General features: G+C 39.8%; 4 protein-coding genes and 1 long non-coding RNA gene across 5 annotated transcripts in view; 2 read left to right on the top strand and 3 right to left on the bottom strand.

Annotated features, from left to right (window-relative positions):
• Positions 1-3489: 3489 nt before the first annotated feature.
• snap47 (synaptosome associated protein 47) lies at positions 3490-10277 on the bottom strand. The gene is given in 6 exon segments (XM_034702611.1): positions 3490-4962; positions 8122-8246; positions 8563-9074; positions 9223-9423; positions 9425-9742; positions 9862-10277. Coding segments are annotated over 5 exon segments (1278 nt in total). The 5' UTR covers positions 9718-9742; positions 9862-10277; the 3' UTR covers positions 3490-4815.
• On the top strand, positions 10157-13132 carry jmjd4 (jumonji domain containing 4). Its single transcript, XM_034702610.1, is given in 8 exon segments — positions 10157-10642; positions 10645-10780; positions 10782-10858; positions 10958-11123; positions 11238-11363; positions 11979-12246; positions 12323-12469; positions 12568-13132. Coding segments are annotated over 8 exon segments (1341 nt in total). The 5' UTR covers positions 10157-10557; the 3' UTR covers positions 12904-13132.
• Positions 13113-16849, bottom strand: iba57 (iron-sulfur cluster assembly factor IBA57). The gene is given in 5 exon segments (XM_034702615.1): positions 13113-13821; positions 13954-14137; positions 14140-14299; positions 16343-16457; positions 16460-16849. Coding segments are annotated over 5 exon segments (1104 nt in total). The 5' UTR covers positions 16713-16849; the 3' UTR covers positions 13113-13429.
• On the top strand, positions 16350-20470 carry LOC117826511. Its single transcript, XR_004634052.1, has 3 exons — positions 16350-16929; positions 18821-18884; positions 19409-20470. It is a non-coding gene; the product is annotated as an uncharacterized LOC117826511 (long non-coding RNA).
• cx47.1 (connexin 47.1) overlaps positions 20416-22140 on the bottom strand; it is a 31392-nt gene continuing 29667 nt past the window's right edge. Inside the window, 1 exon segment of the mRNA XM_034702614.1 lies at positions 20416-22139. Within this exon segment, the coding sequence (XP_034558505.1) occupies positions 21431-22139 (709 nt within the window). The 3' untranslated portion in view covers positions 20416-21430.

Raw genomic sequence — 22140 nt, 5'->3', positions numbered from 1 at the left:
GAGCTGCACTGATTTCCCACTTGACATGCATCATCTCACAATAACCTTCCAAATTGCTGCCCTGCACCAGTACTGCTCTCATTCTTTAGCCTCACCACCTCCCCAGCATCCACCTGCAGACTCCAGCCAGGAAGTTTAAGATATCATCCCATCATGACTCAAGTTTCTACAGTTACAATAATGAGCAATGAGTGATGGAGTCGAAGCCTAGACACCAAATACAAAGAGTGTTCTGCTACTACAATACAAATTTCAAACCATTACACATGAGTTACCTGACTGAAATATTAGTGACATGCAATGATCAATATTTGTTATTTTAACCAGATTCTTATGAAATAATGTTCTCTACAGTACTTATAAGTCATAAACAGTGTCCAAGAATCAGAACCATACTGTGCAGGAGTAATAAGGCTAAATGAAGCAGCATTAACAGAGTGTGTGTAACACAAAAACTCAAGCACTTAGCAGACTTTCAGGTAGGTTGCACATGGGATTTCACCTGGACTTGATTTGAGACTGATACTACTGTATAAAACCACAGCCAAGTTTGGTTTGGCCACTGAGCTGTTAACTCTGTTGCACAGAAATGAGAAAAGTTTGTGAAACAAAAGCCAGAAAAACCCAAGTGTGCCTCATAGACCAAAGAAAACACAACAATAAGTGCATGAGCAAATGATATCATCATGCTGCTCAGCATCTGGGAAAGTACCATATTAACAGCCACGTGGAGCACACTCGTGGCTTGACTTCAGCAAAGAGGGACCTAAATCCAAACAGTGTATGTGCAGAAAATGTAAATCCTCTTCTGCTTGTTGAATGTCTAATACAGGCGAGAGAACTTCCCCATGCTGACTGACAGAAGACAGGAATATGATGTCGATGTTTCGTGTCATATCACTTTCTGTTGTAGACTACATATACACCCCCCAGTTGGAATCATGAGCCTTCTTTCCAAGAAAGTTTTCTCCCAGTTCTAACATTAACCAACAGGCCTTATTTCCTGAAACCAGAAACTCCCTCAGCAAAAAGGAAACCCGGCAACACCTGCAATAGTAAGAGGCCGGCCAGGACGTGAGTCAAAAATCAGCCCATTACACTTACACACATGCAGTCCTAATAGTGCCTTAGAAGTGAAATTTCCCTTATATTTTTTTAATATATTCTAGGTCTGCTCAACATCAACAATTACTCATGAATATATTAGTAGAAGTGATGACAGATTGCTAAAATACATTAAGAAAATAACGATAATTGCTAGATTATTCAAACATCGCCAAATAAACAAGAACAGCAGAGAAGTGCTCTGATTGTGAAGAAATATAACCAATAGACATTGAAAAACATACTCCTGTGGATGATGACTGCAGTCTATTTTTTCTGCAGTCACATGGCTCCGTATTTTGGAGCAAAGTGCCCTCGTAGCCCACAAACTTTGTCTGTTTTTTCCCAGCAAGAGTTGATTGATTGGCCATCAAAGTTGACACGCTCCTTCAATGAAAGCGCTCGCCGCAGAACTATCGAGGTAAACAGACTTGGAAGTCAAGGCCAGCAAGATCCCTCGTGTCTCCATACCATCCGTTTGGAAGGCAAGCCGATCTCATGTATCTGTGGTCAGACGAGACCGCCACCACTTCCTCGTATTGCAAGGCTGCTTTCAAAAACCACGCCAGTGTGCACTCTGTTTCCCTAACCCTTTTTTAAAGGGTTGGAATTCACATAACCATGTGGTTGTGCTTCTGGAGTTTGGGACTTCCAGAATCTCTCTGTTTATCACTCAAATCAACCAAATAATCAGTCCACAGTGAAAACAGTTTCCACCAGGCTGGAGGAACTTTTCCTCATGCCATCGTTAGGGCGTCCCTTCACTGTTATCATGTGCTTTCAGTCTCTCGTCTGTCACAGTGGGTTTGTTTAATAGAAGTTATAAGTTCATGCTAACTGTTGAGTGAGACTGTCAGTCTTTAGTGTAAGGAGTCTTCCTGATTCATAATTGATCACTCACACACATGCCAAATCAAATCTGCTCCACTGTTGACATTTATAATCTCCTTTTTCACTGAAAGCAGTCTGACATCGAGGATCAGCTGATTCCAATAAGACTTAAGGCCAACAGGATGTTATTATAGTGGAGGGTGAGGGACTTCAATGAAACAGCACATGGTGGGTAAATAGTCATTAAAATCTGTTTTAATTTGACTTTCTTTGTCATAATCTGTCTCCTTTGGGAGCTGAACATGTGGGGCATACGTTGTTGACTTTAGTCAATGAATGAATCCTGGTTAGAATTCAGGAGTTTTTTTTTTAGCTATCTGTTGACAATTTACATTCCAATTCTAAGGTAAAAATCTGCTTAAATGTTTTTTCTTTTTTAATGGTTTCTTTTTGTTTGTAACAATGGAAACACTTTTCAGGATGCCGCAAACTGAACCCTGATTCACACTAATCATGCAGTTAACCAGCAGCTTTACATTAAGAGGGTATGATAATCGTGTTTATGTGGATTAAAGAGAAAAAGGTAACAAAATTATATTATATTTTCAGAAATGCTGCTTTATATCTGTTTTCTGTTTATTTGATGTTCAATATTCACACTCCTTTTTGCTCTGTTTTTGCTTTTCATTTGAGGTGAAGGCAATAACCTGTCCTCTGAGCTGCTAAATAATCTGCTTCGCTTGTTTGTTAGCTGCTAACTATGTCCATCATCCATTTGGTGTGGACAGTTTGCTGGTCAGTATGATGAATAAACCAAAATACTGAGCTTATACCGCAGACTCATAGAGAACTGGAGTCTGATAACTACCGTAATATCTAGAATATACGTTGAACCATAGGGAAAACAGTTTAAACTTTTCTTCTAGATGATGATTTTCATTGCATTCAGCAAGTTCCACGATGTTCACTTTCTCTGAAAAAGTGTAGCTCGTTCTCTTACCATCTGTTTTTCACCATATGGAGTTTGTAATCTTGCTAGCTAGTCATATGTTATATTATGTGCTCAGCCATCAAAATCTTTGAGTGTTGTGAGGTATGGGCCTACGATCAATTTGCCAGTACCCTCTGCTGGTCACTTGTTGTCTTGTTGTCTCTGTATTGGAGTGCATGTCGCCTCATTTCCCCCTATTATGAGATGTGAAGCCAAAAGGCTGCCTCAAACAGGTGCTGACATATTGCGCAAGTGCAGTCCTCTAAATGCATGACTATAACCTAATGAGGGAGAAAAGCTGTTAACAAGTGGCGCTGCTATCCTGGTCCACGTAGGCATGTATCCCAGCATTCTGCAGGGGAGTGATCGCCTACTTTTGGAGTACCATCTTCTCGGTGGAACGCTGCAACACATCAAAATACCTCTCTGCATGTTGCACTGATATTTATAAATATTTACTTTTGTTTTTCTTTGCAACTGAAACCTTTTGCATGAAAATGAACATTTATGTGTTAATGCAGAAAATGAATTAAATCAGCTTAGGCCAAAAATCATCAAAATAATCAAATTAAAGATTTTATTTAGGATTATTTCAAACCTTTAATGCAAATTATATGCAGACAGACTTTAATGATGATGACTTCCCAGCCTATCAAAGGAATTTCTCCCAGTACTTATAATGCTCATTGTTTTGTGAATTGATTCATTTGTTGACATTAAGAAATATTTGAGTTTTTATATTTGAAGGCTTATGCATGAATGCATCTCTCATCACTGATATCATTTGTTTAAAAAACATGATAGAGATATTTCAAGTCCAACATACAGCTAAATGAATGTTCACAATGAGAACAAACCACGTTAAAATCACAGAAATCAAATAGTCATTTACAGATAATACAGTTTTTAAATAGGATCGGTCTTCAGCAGGTACATGTACAGTTGATGTGGTCCTCAGGAGGGACTATTCTTCAAAGAGCATCTCACATTCACTTTTTGTGAGACCAGGGAGTGTTTCTCTCTTTACAGTTTTGAGTCCCACAACTTAGATGCACATTTACAGCCTTTCTATATGTTTATACAGATGGATTATTTTCATTTGATGCAATACAAAACAGTGAATGGGACATGCAACATGAGGCCACAGGGAAACTGTGTGCAGAGAGGATAAATGAGATATGACCTGAGAAAGACATTCAGAAATATTTGATAAAAGGATTTCTTATTAGGATTATTAGATAGTAGGTGATGATACTGAAAAGCTTAATCCACATGTCTTTCACTTGAAATTATCTTATTAGTTCCCCTTCATGTGTCTTAGAAATAACGGCTATGGACACAACATGCAGTTTGTTTTAAAGTTTGTGCAAAGCGAATAAATAAATGCTTCTTTTTCATATTTTTAATGTCCATTTAGGCCTCCACTGCTTTGTCAACTGATCCACATAGAGTCTACCATATTCTACGACCAATCAACAGAGGGCACTAACGAACCAACAAAGAAGTGATCCCTCTCTGGGTACCGACTGGGATCAATCTGCTGCTCCAAGATGCACCCCTCTCTTCAAGACACTGACACTGTGTGAGTTACTTCTCCTCTGAGTTAATCAGGCGCTATTATTGTAGAGTTCTAATCATTATTACTGATATTCAGAAGTGTATGCACATCCAAGAAATCACTGCAACTCAAACCCATGTGGTAATGCGATTATAACATCCACTGCAACAACAAAAAAAGCCCACTTAGAGCATACTCTGGGTCCCTGCTACGTGTCCTTGTGTTCTCACAATGTGCCAAACCGCCCGTCCCTTGAGGACGACCAGAGAGCTTACTGTGCATGTCTGAGGAAGGACACGGTGACCTCATGTGTCCTCTCTGTCATTCAGTGCTACAACAGTCTCTTCATGCGGCAGGTGTGCTTCTCTATGTGCATGGTGGCTCGGTCGGTGGAGGTCGTCAGCACGTCCAGAACTTCGTCCTGCCGTTCCAGCTCGGTTTCTGCCTCCAGGGCGAGATTCTTCAGCTGCATCAGCATCTGCAAACACACACACACACACACACACACACACACACACACACACACACACACACACACACACACACACACACACACACACACACAAACACACACGCACACGCACACGCACACACACACACACACACACACACACACATACACACACACACAGACTCATTTGTTTAATCAATTACACAGCGGCCCCTGGTGAACATGGACAACTGAGGAGCAAGACACAAATAAAAAAAGATTAAAAACTGAAATCTACAGAAAAAAAATGGGGAGCAGTTGCAGGGTGGAACGTGTGGACCATATGTGGAGAGGTGTTTGGACGGGGTCAGTGAGGTAGAAAGTGAGAGCGTTAATGAAGCAGAGAAGGATGAGTTGATGAGAGTGAATTTTTCACTAAATAAAGATTTTTCCCTCCTTTCTTTGGCTTTAAAGAAAACAGCTTGCTGCTTTACATACACAGATCAGACAGAAACGTTACCATAGAACACAAGCTATGGTGGCAACAACAGCAACCGTCATATATATAACAACACTTCATGTTGTGCTGCATATAGAACATAAGATATTCAGAGAGAAGTATTGGCTTATCTGATGGGATCATTTTATTATTGTTTTCTGCTCTTAGTGGATTTCAAGAGCTGTATATGTTGTGCGCGATGGAACAACTTAAATATACAGCCATGTGCCAAGCAAAACCTAATAAACACTCCTCCAGACTCTACCACCACGGTTTCTAAACTAATATTATGCTATGCTACACACACTCACACACCCACTGACATTATGTCACTGAGCACAGAAACGGCTCCAGACAGCAGTTTTGAAAACAGATAGTATGTCAGTACACACCGCGGAACGACTGCATTCGCTCACCCAGGTCTCTGACTTTACAATTTCAAGCAGGAGAACATGATTGAGTCACACCTTGGAGATCGCATGCACAGGAGATTTGGTGTGTCATAGAAAAACACATAAGACGAATATTTTTAGTTGCTGCTTATACAATGGTTAGAGGACTTAAGTCATGTAGAAACCCCCAAAATTAAACATTTAGGCTAGAGTTATTAGAAAAATACATGAGCTAAATGCTTAGTGTCCTGTGCATGACTGCTGTAATGTCAGAGTCGTGATTTCATAAAAAACACAAACCTGAAACCAAAAAGAAAAGCCTCATCACATTTAGAAGTGAGCTGGTTTTCTGAATTTCCAACTCTGTTTACAAAAAATGCTCACACAAGAGGGGAATATCAGCTAAAGCACTAACAGCATTGCATTAGACTGAGTGACCCTCTGTACAGTCGCACAGCTGTAGATCTAATCTTGACATGGATTACAGTAAGAGCAGGGGTGTTACAGAAGCGTAGCATGAGTCCAAATTGGCAGTCTTTGAAGTCTTAACCAGTATCAGCTGTAGACGATATACCATTTGTGAACACCACAGACGAGCTGACCTGAATGACTAGCCAGCAATGCTTTTTATTACATACCCTGTTAACAATGTCTCTCCCAAGTTATAAAGTGGGAGGACAAGACAATGTATCATCAACTGCACACACACTGCACACTGCATTTCTTTTTCTCCACTAATTTTCTATAAAGCTCCTGTGAGGAACTTTTAGTTTATGCTGACTTTTGGGAGCCTGGGTATAAAGCGAGAACCTCTTTTTTCTATAGCTTTCAAAAAAATAAAAAAATCGACTTGATTCCTTTTAACAGTCAATGCATCACACATTGGGAATCTTTGCTGGGGGAAAATGCGAAAAAGAAGGCTGCTTTGTAGGGTGCTGTAAAATGTCTTGTCCGATACTTACTCTGCACATCTGTTTCAGACATTAATATAAATTATGGAATATGATAAATATTGCTGGTGCTGTTTTTTTTTTCTTTTGTAGGTCATAACAGACATCAGTGTTTACTTAGCCTGTTGTATAACCCGATAAAAATTCACTACAGGAGCTTTAATATACAGTATTAACTACTTCACCATTTTTATCAAATGACTGTAACAATGAGACAAACCAATCATTGTTTTATAACTGAATCAGCAATGATTCATTAATATTTTTAGAACTATCAATCGAGTAGCTATGCTTAAACTGGCTTAGCCAAATACAGGCTAATGTTATCTTATCCTGAAGTATACTGTGGTAATACGACCTTGAAACAGCAGAGAAAAGCAAAGATTAGTTGTTATATAGGAAAATATTTTCAACAGAGAGCACGGAAAGTTAGGTTTTGAGTTGTAAAACTGTTCCTCTCAGTATATATTTCAATCACATTTCAAAAAAAAAACTGTTTTTAGGGTTTCTTAGAAAATGCTGTATCAGCAAATACACCCACAGCATGCTTTTCTAATTTTCAATGATTTCTATGTATTAGAAACTCAAATTGTCAGGTTATAATTCTGAATGACAATTGTAGCAATGGTGTTTTATGTCTGTAGTGGATTTGATTTTTCTGCAGTACTATTTCTTACGTTCATAAGAATATGGCACCAGACAGTAAAGCTGTGGTGTTTGTCTAATAAATCCTACATTCATTTATTACTATAAAACTACATGTGGTATTTATCTAACCATCCTGCAACAGAAAAATGGGTTTGAATGAAAATATTCTTTCTGAAAATTACACTTTACTGTACCACAACCACTGGGCTCAGCAGATAGAGCAGGTCCCCCATGGATACAGGTTAGGTGGTTAGAACGCACATCTCAGGCAAGACACAGATCAAATTAGACCAGACCTTAATCAAAAACTTTTTGTAAAAGTTCAGTACATGAAATATCTTGCTCTTAGCTACTATATATATAAAAAAATTGTCTGATTCATAAGCTTGATTTGCGTCACCATGTAGGTTTTGCCACCACAGACCATGTCTGTAACATTTCTCATGTTGTGTGCTTCTGAATGGAAAGACACCGTAAAGTCTGACCAAATGGCTGAACAGATTTCTTTCCCTCTCTTAAAATCAGGATGGACTTTGGTTTGTGGTCTCACTCAATAACTTTTTAAACATACAGTAAAAAAATGAAAATCATTATGGTGAATTATGGGTTTGAATGGAACCATCAAAACATGGGTTACAGAAATCATGGAGTTATTTACTGTTAGTACAGAAATATAAATGCCACAGTAGTGCATGTCAGATTTTCACACAAGTCTCACCTGTTTAAGCTCCTGGGCCTCAGTCTGACTGACAGATGGCTGGAGAACATGCACCTGCAACTGGGACAGATCTCCTGCTGGGACCTCCAGTGGGAGCTCCGTCTCTTGGCACCCTGGCAGCAAACCTGACTCCATGGGTGGAGGTGGTGAAAAAGTGCAGAGTACATATGTTGTTTATGCGGAAACCAGACGGTAAACTCAGAGTACAGCAACTGAGGCAATCAGGGTGAAGTGACTCATCAAAACACATTTCTGTCAGGGAGAGACACCATAGACCATGTCCAAAAAGTAATGTGGATGAAATGTTTTTACACTGGGCTACAGGTCTATAATAACACAGAGCTGGAAACATAAAGCTGTACTGCCACTTAGTGGTGACTTTTATACAAGGCATGGAAACAGTGAGATAATGCAGTATTTTCCATATTATTTGTTTCTTACCTTCATTCCAGCTTTTCCCTTCTGTGTCACATGGAGATGAAACTGGAGTAGCCTTAAATGCAGCAAACTGACTAGTAAAGTCCACCTTCTTTTTGTACTGCATCTCCAAAACTGAAAGTGCCTCTGGCATCTTGGCAGATAGGCACCTGTAGCAAATATCTGGCTTCCCAATGAATCTCTGTCTAACAGTGATCTCATAAGGACTGTGCACCTTGATCTCATCCACTTCATTTCGCTCAAAGTGGTGGAGAAGCTGGCAGTTTGTGTCTCGCACCTCCAGTGAGGACACCAGCACCAACAAGCATCCAGGTTTCAAGTCAGAGTCCCCACCTTTAGTCACTACAGCTGGGATGCTTGCAATCACCTTGTTTCTACCAGACCCTTTGCCAGATGCGGCAGCAGCAGCAGCAGTTGCTGCTCTTGCAGCGTCTTCAGCCTTTGCATCCTGCTGAGTCTTCCAGGGGACTTTACCAAAGGGCCACCAGGAAGGAGACTCCAGCTCTGACAGAAGTCTGCAACACAACAGAAAATGAAAGGAAAGATACATCAGTGTTTGAACAGACTTATTTCACTAGTACTAATATTTAAGGCCTGTTTTTGTATTGCAGCTACATAGTTAAAATAATATAAATGAGACTTCTCAAAAAGTAATGTAATCACTTATCAGCCACTCCCAGATCAGAGTCAATCTTCTCCAATCCATCCATCATGTTGTCAAACTGCTCTCCTTGGTGACTGAGGACTCTGCCAGTGTCCTCAAGTCTTCTTTGGGCCCCTGCCACCAGGCTGATAAGCTCTTTGCCTTTAGATGGTTGACTCTCGGCCCCTCTGGCCTCTGAGCCGGGGGACAAAAGGCGCTCTCCAGAAATGCTCCATCACATTATAGACCACCACTCTGTTGGGCTTAAGGGAGCCAAACCAGTGTTTTACATTACCCTCTTCAAGCACTGTGAGAGTGCTGAAGATGAAACTAGAAGACTCCATCTTGAACTCCATGATCCTAGAGAGGCGGAAGCTGGCTAGGCTTTCCTTACTCTGAGAGGAGACAAAGCGCACCATGGTCCTGGTGAGGGAAAGTGTGCCACTTTCCCATCGTTTGTCACTGTTGATGTAGTAAGATCCAGGCCAGCTGTGGATGGGGATGTCCCGGCTCATTTTGGAAGGACATTCACTTTCTCTCCTAGAAGAAGGACAAATGAGCTTCAATATTGCACATGAAAAAACAAATGCTTTGACACTTTGAATCTTGTATTACATTATATTAACTGTGTTGAGAGTATTTCTGTGTTGTAAACATACTTTCTTAAAACCCTAATGTGTAATGCAGGTAGCAGATGAGCTTCTCCAAGGCGTTCACACTAGCAGCCTGAGTGAGGAGCGACCTTTTTATCCAGCCGACCGCATTATTACTGCGTCATTATGACTGCGTTAATTATCGATCCGAGCATTTAGACATTCTTGTCACGGAAATAACATTAGTCTCGAGAAAAACAACAGGAAAAACACTGTCTCTGAGGGTTAAACATTTCGTAACCGCATAATTCTCTGCACCGAGGTATCGATGGTGTTTATTACGGAAATGACGTCACATATGTGTGTGTCTGTATTTACTGTCCGGCTGGAAACTTCTGCTGCAAGACAAGGCTGACACGAAGGGTTTTGAGAAAATACTATTGTTATCGCGCAGGAAGGTTTTTAAACGATCTAATACGACATTCAATAATATATTTTAATGTCCAAAACGCAAATACAGGCAGTGATATGACAAACACAAACACTTGTTTTAATAACAGCGCGTCGATCAGGAACCTGCAGCTCGGGTTGTTTCCATTTGCAGCGACCTGTTGTCAGAATAGAAAAATCTAACATTTTAACAGAACGTCAGCTTTGTAGCTTCACTAAGCTTTCGTTTCTAGCAACTGTGAGACGAAATGTCTTCTGTCATGTTAAATCCCTCGAATCGGTAGCGTATCTATAACCTTATTTTTCAGTCCAATGGTGACAGCTCATCTAGCTAACTGGCTAGCCGAGGTTGAGTTTACCATCATGGACAGGGAGGCGTACCGTAACTGCTGCAGCTTGGCAAAATCACAAGACAGTCTTATGAACAGTTTTGGTCTTCACATTTTTTAGATTACATCGACAAGGAGCTAAGCTATTCCAAGTTTTTCAAGAAATACTTGCTTCCAAACCACCCATGTATGTTTTCGAAGAGGTTTAGAGGACTGGAGGTGTAGGAAAGAGTGGGTGTCTGAGGAGGGGAAGCCTAATTTCCAGAAACTGCTACAACAGTTTGGTAATGAAACTTATAACTCTTGCATTAACCATTTACCTCTCATTATGTATCTGCTGCCATGAATTCTGTGATGTTATGTAGATGTGTATGTCATCACAGATGAGACTGCTGTTCCTGTTGCAAACTGCAATGCAAAGGAGTATAATGCAAACCCCAAACAAGTAATGCCTTTTAAAGAATTTATACAATACTGGAAGGAATACATCCAGAATGGTCACTCATCACCGAAAGGATGTCTATATCTAAAAGACTGGCACATGGCAAGGTATTATTTACTATTGTTATTACTCATTGAATTAAGCTTCATTTCGTACTGCATGTTGAACTAAATATGTGCACACTACTTACCTGTGGTTCATTTTATTGTCTCATTTTACAGGGATTTTCCTGAACATAATGTTTACACCACACCCGTCTACTTTTCTTCTGACTGGCTGAATGAATACTGGGATACACTTGAAGTAGATGACTACCGGTTTGTCTACATGGGACCCAAAGGCTCATGGTGAGAAACATTCTAAATGTTTGCAAAATACAGTTTTCATTTTGTTAGTGTTATCTGATTTTGTTTTTCTCTATGAAACTCTAGTACAGGGTTGTCAAACATGCGGCCCGCGGGCCAAAACCGTCCCAAGTGAAAAAATTACAGAGAAGACATTAACTAGAATTTTTCAATAAAGGTTACTACTATTTCAGCTGAGGGGTCCAAAATAATCAACCTTGTTCATTATTATAATCTCTGTTCTTATACAGTAAACATTACACACTGTGTCAGGTGAATGGATAACCTGTGTGTTTGGTGTGTTCGCAGCACCTTTCAGGGCTTAAAGAGTAAAATATTCTGCCCACTATGAGACTCATCATGGCAAAAAATACAACAGCTGTTTTTGTAGAAAGATAGTTAATTAAATGTGAACATTTTCAGAACGTACTTTTTTTGCACTAAAACAATGGGGAAACATTTGAAGTTTTCATTATTTAAGGTTATTATGTTATGATTTTACTGGTCCGGCCCACTCCAGATCAACTTGGGCTGTATGTGGCCCCTGAACTGAAATGAGTTTGCCGCCCCTGCACTAGTGTGATTTTCATTCAATCAGATTCACTTTCTCGTCACCAGGACTCCGTTCCATGCCGATGTGTTCCGCTCCTACAGTTGGTCTGCAAACATCTGTGGCAGGAAGAAATGGCTCCTCTATCCCCCCGGTCAGGAGGAGTTTTTACGAGACACTCATGGCAACCTCCCTTATGACATCACATCAGCTGAACTTCGAGACAAGGACCTTTTTCCACACTTTGAGGAAGCCTGTCAGCCCCTTGAAATTATTCAAGAGGCAGGGGAAATAATTTTCGTGCCCAGTGGTTGGCACCACCAAGTTTATAATCTGGTGAGTTCTGTAAAAGCAACACATGCATTGTAAATTATGGTGTGTTTAGTAACTGTGTTATATGTTTACCTTGCAGGAGGACACCATCTCTATTAATCATAACTGGCTTAACGGCTGCAACATAGACATCATGTGGCAGTTCCTTCAGAATGAGCTGTCATCAGTTCAGAAGGAGATTAATGAATGGAGAAACACAATGGACTCGTGGCATCAGCACTGCCAGGTACTGCAGGGACAGGACTCTGTAGCCTGAAGGCTTTTGAGCAACTGACTTCCACTATTAAAATTTACAATACAATAAGTCATTTTGTTTCTTTTCAGGTAATCATGAAAGCCTGCTCCGGTATCGACTTTGGAGAATTTGCCTCATTCCTGAAAATTGTTGCCAAGAACAGGATGGCTTTCCTGAATGCTTGTTCCTCTGGAGATCCCTCCGATTACCCCCGACATCTGTCAGAGACACTCACCACTCTTGGACCTTACCACGCTGCCTTTGACCTGCAAAGAGTGGCTCACATAATCGAATGCCTACTCTGCAACGAAGACTTCAAGCGGCTGGATCATTCAACTTTGACTTTGCAGCCAGAAACCATGCTACAGCAAATTCGTGACACCATACAATCCACCAGGGGGCAGCATCTCCTCTATCAGGAATAAGATGTGCAGTGGTATCACAACGATGTACTCATCACCTGGAAATGGCTTGAATGAAAAGTGCCAATTTGTATATTCTTAAAAAAAGATGATGATTAAGGTGTTGCTTCACCTTTGGTTTGAGATGGATCTCAATTTCAAGTGATGCCTGGGAATGTTTGGATTTTGCTTTTGCACTGAAAGATAATATGGTAAATAAAAACATGATGGAGTTTTGTTGTTCCGTTTTAAATATTTATTCAATTAAAAAAAAACAATAGCATTTATATAATTCTTTATCTGATATAGTGCTAAAAATAGATCTTTCAAAAGCGTACTTATGTTGCACATAATCTTGACCATTTGAGCACAATCAATCACTCTTAAAATAGTTCATATTGCAAACAAAAACACTCACATATAAGGACTGGTGCCACACAGCTGTAAAACAATGACAGTGTAACATACTGTACTTCAGGGTTCTGTTTATGAGACGTCTGTCAGATTTGATGTACGTCACATTTGAGGGAACTGTAAAGCATCCTTCTCTTCAGTTGACTTTCACGTCTTGAGGCCACCAGTCTGGCACAGCAGCCTCAAGTGTCACTGCTGTGTCGTCAGAAGACTTAAGCATCAATACCTCTTTGGCGTGTGCCATACGGATTAGGCTCAGACCCAGATCTCCAACCCCTGATCGGTGCTTCCCAGCTGGCTTGCCGGACTGTGTTTGCAGGGAAGCGCCTTCCTCCAGGTCTTGGACTGGAGCTGACAAGTGTACTGGCATCAGGCGTTTTCGAATCACCCCAGTGTGATGAGTCCTGGCTGTGAGCTCCTGGCCAATGTAGCAGCCTTTGCTAAAGCTGATACCCTGCATGTAGACCAGATTTGACTCTAGTGGTAGTGCCACCCCAGGGGGAAGGTCCTTCACCCCCTCAGGAAGTCCTAGATGAAAACAGCAGCAGAGGAAATAAACAAAACTTGCAAATGTCAAGAGCGCAGCTGCATACAAATCCTTTACCCAAGCCTTTGTACTTTGAAACAAAAAATTTACTCAAAAACATTTGATATTTGTACCTATTGCATAGCGATGTCTGTGATACTCCTCTGTGTCACCTTTCTGACATGATGGAATCATATCCGAGGGGTCAACTTGACTATTAACCACCAGTCTCCAGCCCATCTCCTGAGTTCGAGGATCGATCTCCCATACCACAGCTTTGTCTGGGGAGGACAGCTCTGGTTTACTGGCCTCTTCATCTGCTTGTGCTTCGGAAGCACCGCCCATACGGAAAGGTCTGAACAGGGGTTAACATTGACCTTTCTGCGAATCTTGTACACCTTCAAATGTCTCAAGATTGAGTCTTTAAGCGTGCTGTCACACTCCAGGAAAACCCCTTGTCCTGCTTCGGCTTCTTTTAGACTGGAAGGAAATACAGCAATTTTAGCGACTTGTAATACTGGCACGGCATAAAAATGGAAAATCAAATCAAATTCTGGAAGTAATTTTTCCTATGGTGAGCATTTTCCCCCCATGTCAATATTCATGCATGAAAAATTACAGGCAGCCATTGACAAGCTTTCAGAGATGCAGCAAATAAATAGAGTAGATGTCAACAAAAACATTCTATGCAGGAATTAACCATGATTTTGAAATGGCTGTTTTATATACAACTTGATACTGTTGCATTAAAGAACAAACAGCTGTGTCGGTCCAAAAATGGTATGAATGATATCTTCTTTCATTTGAGGGGCTGAAACAGGATGAGATGACTAGCTTGTCAGACATGATTCTAGTATCTAAACAAGTCTATGTAATCCAGAATCTGCTGAAACTTGAGCCAACATTTCTGATAAATTAAATGTGCAGTATTAGTTTTAACTGACAGACAACTGACAGTCTGTTCCTGTAACATTACACACAAAAGTTGGGGCAGCTGTGGCTCAGTGGGTAGAGTCGGTCCATCTTTCAATCGGAAGGTTGGTGGTTCGATCCCAGCTCCGGCACTCACATGCCGAAGTGTCCTTGAGCAAGACACTGAACCCCAAATTGCTCCCCTATTGTTCAGCAGTGTGTGAATGTGTACGATTGAGCTCAGCTAATACTGATGGTCACTTACATTAGCAGCCTCTACCATCAGTGAGTGAATGGGTATGAATGGGTGAATGCGATGAGTAGTGTGTAAAAGCGCTTTGAGTAGTCAGACAGACTAGAAAAGCTCTATACAAGTACAAGTCCATTTACCAAAAGCTTCTTAATACTGCAGAATTTTTTAGTCTGTGACTTCTTTGTCATATGTATTATCAGGGTATTACGTTCAGACAGCCTCCATCTATATTTCAAGTTGAATACTGTGTTCAAAGAAGACACAACACAGAGAGTAGTTCAGAAGATGGTGCACTGACCTCTTTTTAAAAAAAATACTTTGCGATGGTAGTAAGTATAAAACTGAGAAGACTTTAAACATGATTGAAAGGAATTAAGACATCACTAGAAAACTTAAATACTGCATCAAATGCAATGACATGCAAATATTTTGAGACAACACAGAAGCCGAATAATAGACACCAATAAGTACTTCTTCTGGAAACTTTAGATTTGATTAGATTAGATTAGATTAGTATTTTATTTGTCAACAATGTGGAAAATTGCCTTCGGCCTTACACAGACAAACAGACAATACAACATTTGTAGACAAGAACAGAAAGAGTGCTTGGGGTTCTTCCTATACGGTGATGGCCAGCAGAATTCCTTAAAGGAGCCGATATAAAATAAAAACATATATATGTACATACATAAAGATACACATGTATACATACATATATATATGTATGCATGCACACAGACACATCTACATATACATCCTACAATTGAGGTCATAACAATTAGGAGAGCCCCTGTAAAGGGGGATGCCACAGTTTATTATTTTAAGAGCTTGCTAAAAGCTTGTTTTCTTATTAAAGCTGCTGTGAGGATCTTTTGATTTATATCAATTTTGGCACCCCATTGTGGACAAAGTGATACCTCTTATCTCTTGTTCTGTACATGCACAAGTAGTGTTTTCAACAAAAACCTCGCCCTGCTGTCTTTTAACAGCCAGATGTATCACTCAATGTGATTATTTGCTATGAAAACAGCCAAAAAAGGATGATTCTAAAGCCAAATGTCAATCATGTGGTCTGACACCTACCCCTCTGAGTGGTTTAAGGCACTAAAAATGACGACAGAGAAGGTATAAGTGTTGTTGTTTCTGGTTTTGTTTGCTTTTGAAGGTCCTAAAGAGGTATCAGTGTTGGTTTCAGTCTGTTTCTCAGCTGGTGAAAAACTCCTCATAGTGCCTTTAAGTAACAGGACTTTTTGGTAGCTGTGCAATTTAAGCCAGGGCACCAACATCTGCGTGACAAGATAAGTGGCCACACCCACTTGTTAACTGTAAACATGACGATGTAATGAAGTAGACTGTACCTGTACAAGATGATGTCATACAGTGTCCTTCCCTGCACATTTAGCATATGTGAGTACATGACTTTCTGAGCAGGGTCCTCCAGCAGCGCCATGTCGTTGGTTATAATTCCTTGAGAAACGGGCTCGTGTCCTGTCCTTGGATTTTCAGTAAGGTCCTATGAGGAAGGTGATAGCACAGAAACTGTCCCGGTTCATCTCCTCCCTTATTACTCCCCTGGCTGCTGTACTTCTTGACATGAAGCCCTAATGGAGCTGAAGCACCAGAGACGTTCAACTTTACGCACAGATACCGAGCGCAGTATTGTCTGGAATAAACACCGAGATAACCGGTGGACATGAGCGCTCCCCTGCCCAAACACCAAACACCCATTCTGCAGGTTGACCTAGTGAAATTTGTGTGCAGGTCAAGTGGTTCAATCTCCTTTTCATCACAGTGGTGGACGGCTACATAACACTGCACAGAGCAGTAGACGGCTCCATTTTGAAGTCCCACAATGCATTGCGCGATAATATTGGAGCCTGGAGCACACGTGTGATGCTATTTTGCTCCCCCTATGTTTGGCTCCTGTTCTGTGGACAATGAGCTTGTAAGTACTTTATGTTACTACAGTTTACACTTTCAGCCATGAAGTTCACATAATCAGCATTTCAGAAAAAAAACTGGTGTTTATTATGGAGCCAAAACATAGAGCCAAAACGATGACTTTAATGTTTGTGTTATTGAAAATCAAATTTGGCATTGAAACCACACCCTGAAACTGAAAAAAGAAAAACTGGCATTGAAACACTTGTATTGTAAAAAATTGTAACGGCATCAAAACAGGTATTGGCATTGAAAACGTTTCCACACATCAAATGTTATTTAATTTCTAGATTTTTTTTGTATTCTATTATTTTTTCGAGTGAAAATCATATTATATTTATTTGATGTCACTTTTTTTCAGTGACAGATTATTTTTTCCCATTACTTTTTTCTGTTTTTGAATGCATTTTTTTTTTCAATGATTTTTTTTAGTTTCAACATTTTGGTACTCACTAAAGAAAAGTAAGTATTGTACAGTTTAGTATTTTGTATTTTGTTTTTGTTTTAGCAAGACACTTGTATTCCTCCAACAGTATACATTTTCATATTTTTTTTAACAAGATATGTACACAATAATTCCCATGTTAATAAAGCCCCCCTGAGCTAACTAGAAAAAGATCTTAATCCTTCAGAGAATATGCTGAAATGCACTGGCATAATTTAATGCTGCTTAGATGTTATGCCTGGGTCTTCTTTTATTAAGTGTACTATGAGGAATTCTGAAATTATAGAGTCATAACAAAAACAAGCAACAGCATGGATGCAAGTTCTGTTCCTGATGTTTATACATTAGCAGTGGTTATTTACTATCATCTTTAATTTACTGAAATTCTACTCATTATGTATACTAAGAAGTGGAAAAAGAGCAAACCTGGACATCTGATTAATTCCTCATTTAACCAGGAAGTCCCTCAGGATTGAAATCTCAAAGGAAACCAGCATAGACAGCGCCCCAGCTGAATTTAAACAAATTGTAAAATATTGGATCAGTAAAAGAGGATATCTGAACTGGAACTCTCAATCACCTCAGATATGGCTACATTAGAGTTATGGCTTCAATTTCAGACACACTATGGATACGAAAAACTACAACTATTAAATGTCAGATGATTATAATTACAAATTGCTCAGAAAACATCATATTTAGTTTGGTGTGCCATCAAAACTATGACCATGTTCTGCCTGATAAAATATAAAAGCCCTATAAAAAGAAGAATCATCTCTCCAGACTTTGAACTGTATAAAAACATGAACAGCACAATGGCTACCCAAAATTGAAGCCAAACATTTTGGCCACACCCTGGCTGCAGTATAGGTCATAAAGCCTGCCTCCTCCATTTCAACAGGTGAAACATTTAGGATCTAAAATCTTCTCCAGGACTTCTCAAGCTTCCTGTGTAACAGTTAGATCCTTTTGTAACAGAGTTAAAAATGCACTTTATGATTTAGCTGGTTTATATTAATATTTTTTAATATTATCAAAATGACTTACTTTCATTTACTTTGTCTGCTTTGATTTGATTTTCGAGCATTAAGTTTGTACACTTTCAGCTTCTGTACCTCTTGGGTTTCCGTAGCTCCTCCTGTCAATCCCTCACAGTGCAGTTATGCTATACTGAGGGTAGGTTGTGTGAGAAAAATATGTCACGTTCATTCTGTTATTAACCTAAAAAAATCCGCCTTTTAAAATGTGTTTTATAGTGTAAACAGTTAAATGTGTCCCCCAAAATGTTATGGTCCTGTTTGGCTTAGTGTCCGACAGGTTGAATTGAGTTAGACGATGTTTTAATGTTATGTTTTAGGCGCAAAATTTGCACTGCAGCTAGCGTTCCATGTCACGTGATAGAGATGCTACAGAAATTTCAAAGAGTGTATCTTTTGTTTTGTATGTTCAGGAGCAGAGGTGCAGAAAGCCTAGACAAGAAGACAATTTGTGTCTGTTTTTATTGTCTTCTACAGGTATGTTGTCTCCCTTGAAAGTGTTGGGTTCTTTGTTGTTTGTGTTCAGAGAATATGACACATGTATGTTTTTCCTTTGCCCACTAGATGTCACTGTTTGACCAGTCAATGTACAGTTTTTCATAGTTTCATGACAAATGTTATAATTCACATATTTACCAGTTAATGTAATTTAAAAGTTACTGTATATATTTATCAGCACAAGTAGCTCCAGGCAGTGCAGTTATGCTATACTGAGAGAGGAGAGGTGCAGAAAGTCTACACAAGAAGACAATTAGTGTCTGTTTTTATTGTCTTCTATAGAGAAAATAAATGCTGGAAACCAGTCCCTGTGTCAGCTCCTGCTATGCCCCAATCACATCCGTTACACTTTCATGGGTTTATGTCCAAGTTTACATTTTTCTGTGAGGCTTATTTTTTATTAGTTATTGATGCTAAAACGCAGGGGCATGATATCATGATTGACAGCTCTGATGAAAAATATGGGCTCCTGCAGCGTGTTTTTTTTTTTTTTTTTTTACCAGATCAGCAGAGTAGAGGAGAAATGGTGGAAGAAATGGTGGTAACCCAACACGAGAATCTGTTCTGCTGTTGACTGTACTGACTTGAGGAATCTTTGAGCTTTGCTTTGCTGTTTTATCTGTATCAATCACCTCTGCTCATGTCTTGGCTTCAAAATTTGTCACTAGCACAATACGTCACTCCCCTTTGCTGCAGTGCTTTGGGTTAATGTCTTTACAATTTTAGAACACGGAGACCCACCAATTCAACAGCTGTATTTTTTCAGAACAATCTTGTAGTTTTTCAGATACCTGTCACGTAGTGGCTGTGGCTCAGTGGTAGTTGATCATCTTTATCTGAAGGCCGGGGTTTGATCCCAGGTCCCTATGTTTACATAATGAGATGTCCTTGTGCGAGACACTTAACACCAAACTGCATCCAGTGACTGTGGTTTGTGAATGGGATGAGTTAATACTGATGGAAAGAAAGCAAAGTGTCAGCAGTGTGGGAGTATTACACTGTCTATGAGAAAGATCAGTGGCATGTAGTTTGTAAGACAAGTCTCTCATTTTAAGCAGAGACTTCTCCTAACAGTTGCTATACTTCAAAACTCAAGGCTAATTTGAAAAACAGACATTAAGAATCACAATGCAAGAAACATCAGAACCAGAATATCAGGTAATCGGTGCGTCTAGAGTCAGATGTTTGTTTCACAAGTCTCTACTTTGTTTCACACTCTCTATGCTTGTATTTGGCATTTCAAAGTGGAAAATTTTGTCTTTATTTTGTTTTATTTACGAGTTATTACCATACAACCTTAAATATTGTCTTGACTTTAACTATTGTTGTATTGTTGAAATATGCTCTTTTTCATTGTCAAGGCTTTGCTCAGATCTCTTCATTGTTACAATGTATGAAACTCCTTTGCTTGAGCCACAGACTTCACATTGCATCACATGTTAAAAACAAACCTTTGGTATAAATGTACAAAAGCAGGGAGGCAGATGGATGTAATAAAAGCAAGAAATCAGAGGTTTCAAATAAGTTTATTTCTTCGTGAATAAAATACTTGAACAGTCTTTAAAACTTTGAGGCACTTTGAAGTTTGACAACAGTGAAGGCTGGATTAAATATTACTCTGAAACCAGTTCAAGACACATACTGCTTCAATGACAGAAAACATGCCTAAACACACAGGGTACATGTAGCTGTGTAGCTAAGTGTGGGGTTTTCTACTGTAACCTATGTGTATACTAAATGTTCCCAGTTGTAAAGCATGCATCATCTGCTTCAGATTGCAGAAAATCAATGTTTATTTCAGAAAATAATTAGATGTTCTATTCACTAAACCTTGTCCACTAATGTGAAACTGCAGAGATTTGGAAATATAGAATAGATAAATGCTTAGCACGTAATGACCTACGACCAACAAACTGAGCAGATGTTAACCAGAAGAACCTACAGTGACTCTGTTTCATTATCTTTATCAAAATACTTCACATTTGATCTGCTTCCAGCAACACTCACCCATTCTAAATCCAAAGACACTTCCCCAAATACCCAACACGCACCCCTCCAACAACAATCATAGTGTTTCCAGACAAGCCTTGTGCTCATACAGTGCTTCTCACTGCATTTTCAAATTTGGATTGAAGGTACAATCACACACTTCCAGAGGTTAAGTTTCATCATGTTAATCCAGTTCAGCGGCAGTCAAGGGTAGATCAGATAAATAGCTCCAAGCAGTTTTTAATACGTTGACGTTTTAGTTGGAATTAGAGATGTTTAACTAGGTAAGCACGTGTCCAAAAACTATGTTAAGCATAAGATGACACATAACAGTAACAAAGAATATTCATGATACTGGATTTGATGATTCCTTCAAGCGTTTTTTCTTTTTAATTCCCACTGTACTCCATCAGGTGTGATTGAAGTTCTCGGTTGTTATTGTCTTAAGTTGCAGTCACACACAGATCCTCCAGCTGTGTCATAATGCAGACTCTGTCCTTTAATGTCTCTACTTTTATTTTAAATTAGATTGACCTCTATATCCAGACAGAGGTCTTTCCATTCTTTACAATAGTTGCAGCTTTCTCTGTGGCTGATTTAGGCCTTGCTCCTTGTTTCTCCTGAACTGTATTGACTCGGTTTTGCTCTGTCATGGTGCCCCCAGATACAGGACTACTTGTTCTGGAGTTCTGCGTGTTATTTTTGGTTTGATAAGTTTGAAAGGCCATGTCGAGCTGCTCCTGCGCCACCCGGAGGTGCCGATGAAGACTCGCCAAATCAGATGGGATGTTTTCATCTGGGCTGATGCACTGCTGTTCTTGGGCAACGTTGGCCACGTTCTGCTCGTGGGTGATGAGGCTGTTGGGAATCCTGCTAGGTTTTTCCGTCTTCATCACAAGGTTGTACCCTGGTGGAGAGCCTTGGATATTTCGGGTAAATGAGCAGCCATAGGACGTCCGCCGGCCTCGGTTCCTCTTCATGCGGAGGGTGTCTCGAAAGGTGCCGATTCCCAAGTGAAGCATCTCGCATACATTTAGTACAAGACAGAGACAGCTCACCACATACATGATGAGAAGAAATATGGTTTTCTCTGTAGGCCTAGAGATGAAACAGTCCACTCTATGTGGACAGGGGATCCTGTTGCATACATATGAAGGACTAACTCGAAAACCATACAAGAGATACTGTCCTGCAAGGAAAGCAATTTCAAAAATAGCTCGGGACATGAGCTGCAGAACGTAGATTC

Source organism: Notolabrus celidotus, chromosome 15, assembly GCF_009762535.1.
Source record: "Notolabrus celidotus isolate fNotCel1 chromosome 15, fNotCel1.pri, whole genome shotgun sequence".
NCBI classification, from domain to species: domain Eukaryota; kingdom Metazoa; phylum Chordata; class Actinopteri; order Labriformes; family Labridae; genus Notolabrus; species Notolabrus celidotus.
The sequence above is the reverse complement of the archived record's forward strand: the minus strand, read 5'-3'. Positions and strand labels throughout refer to the sequence as shown.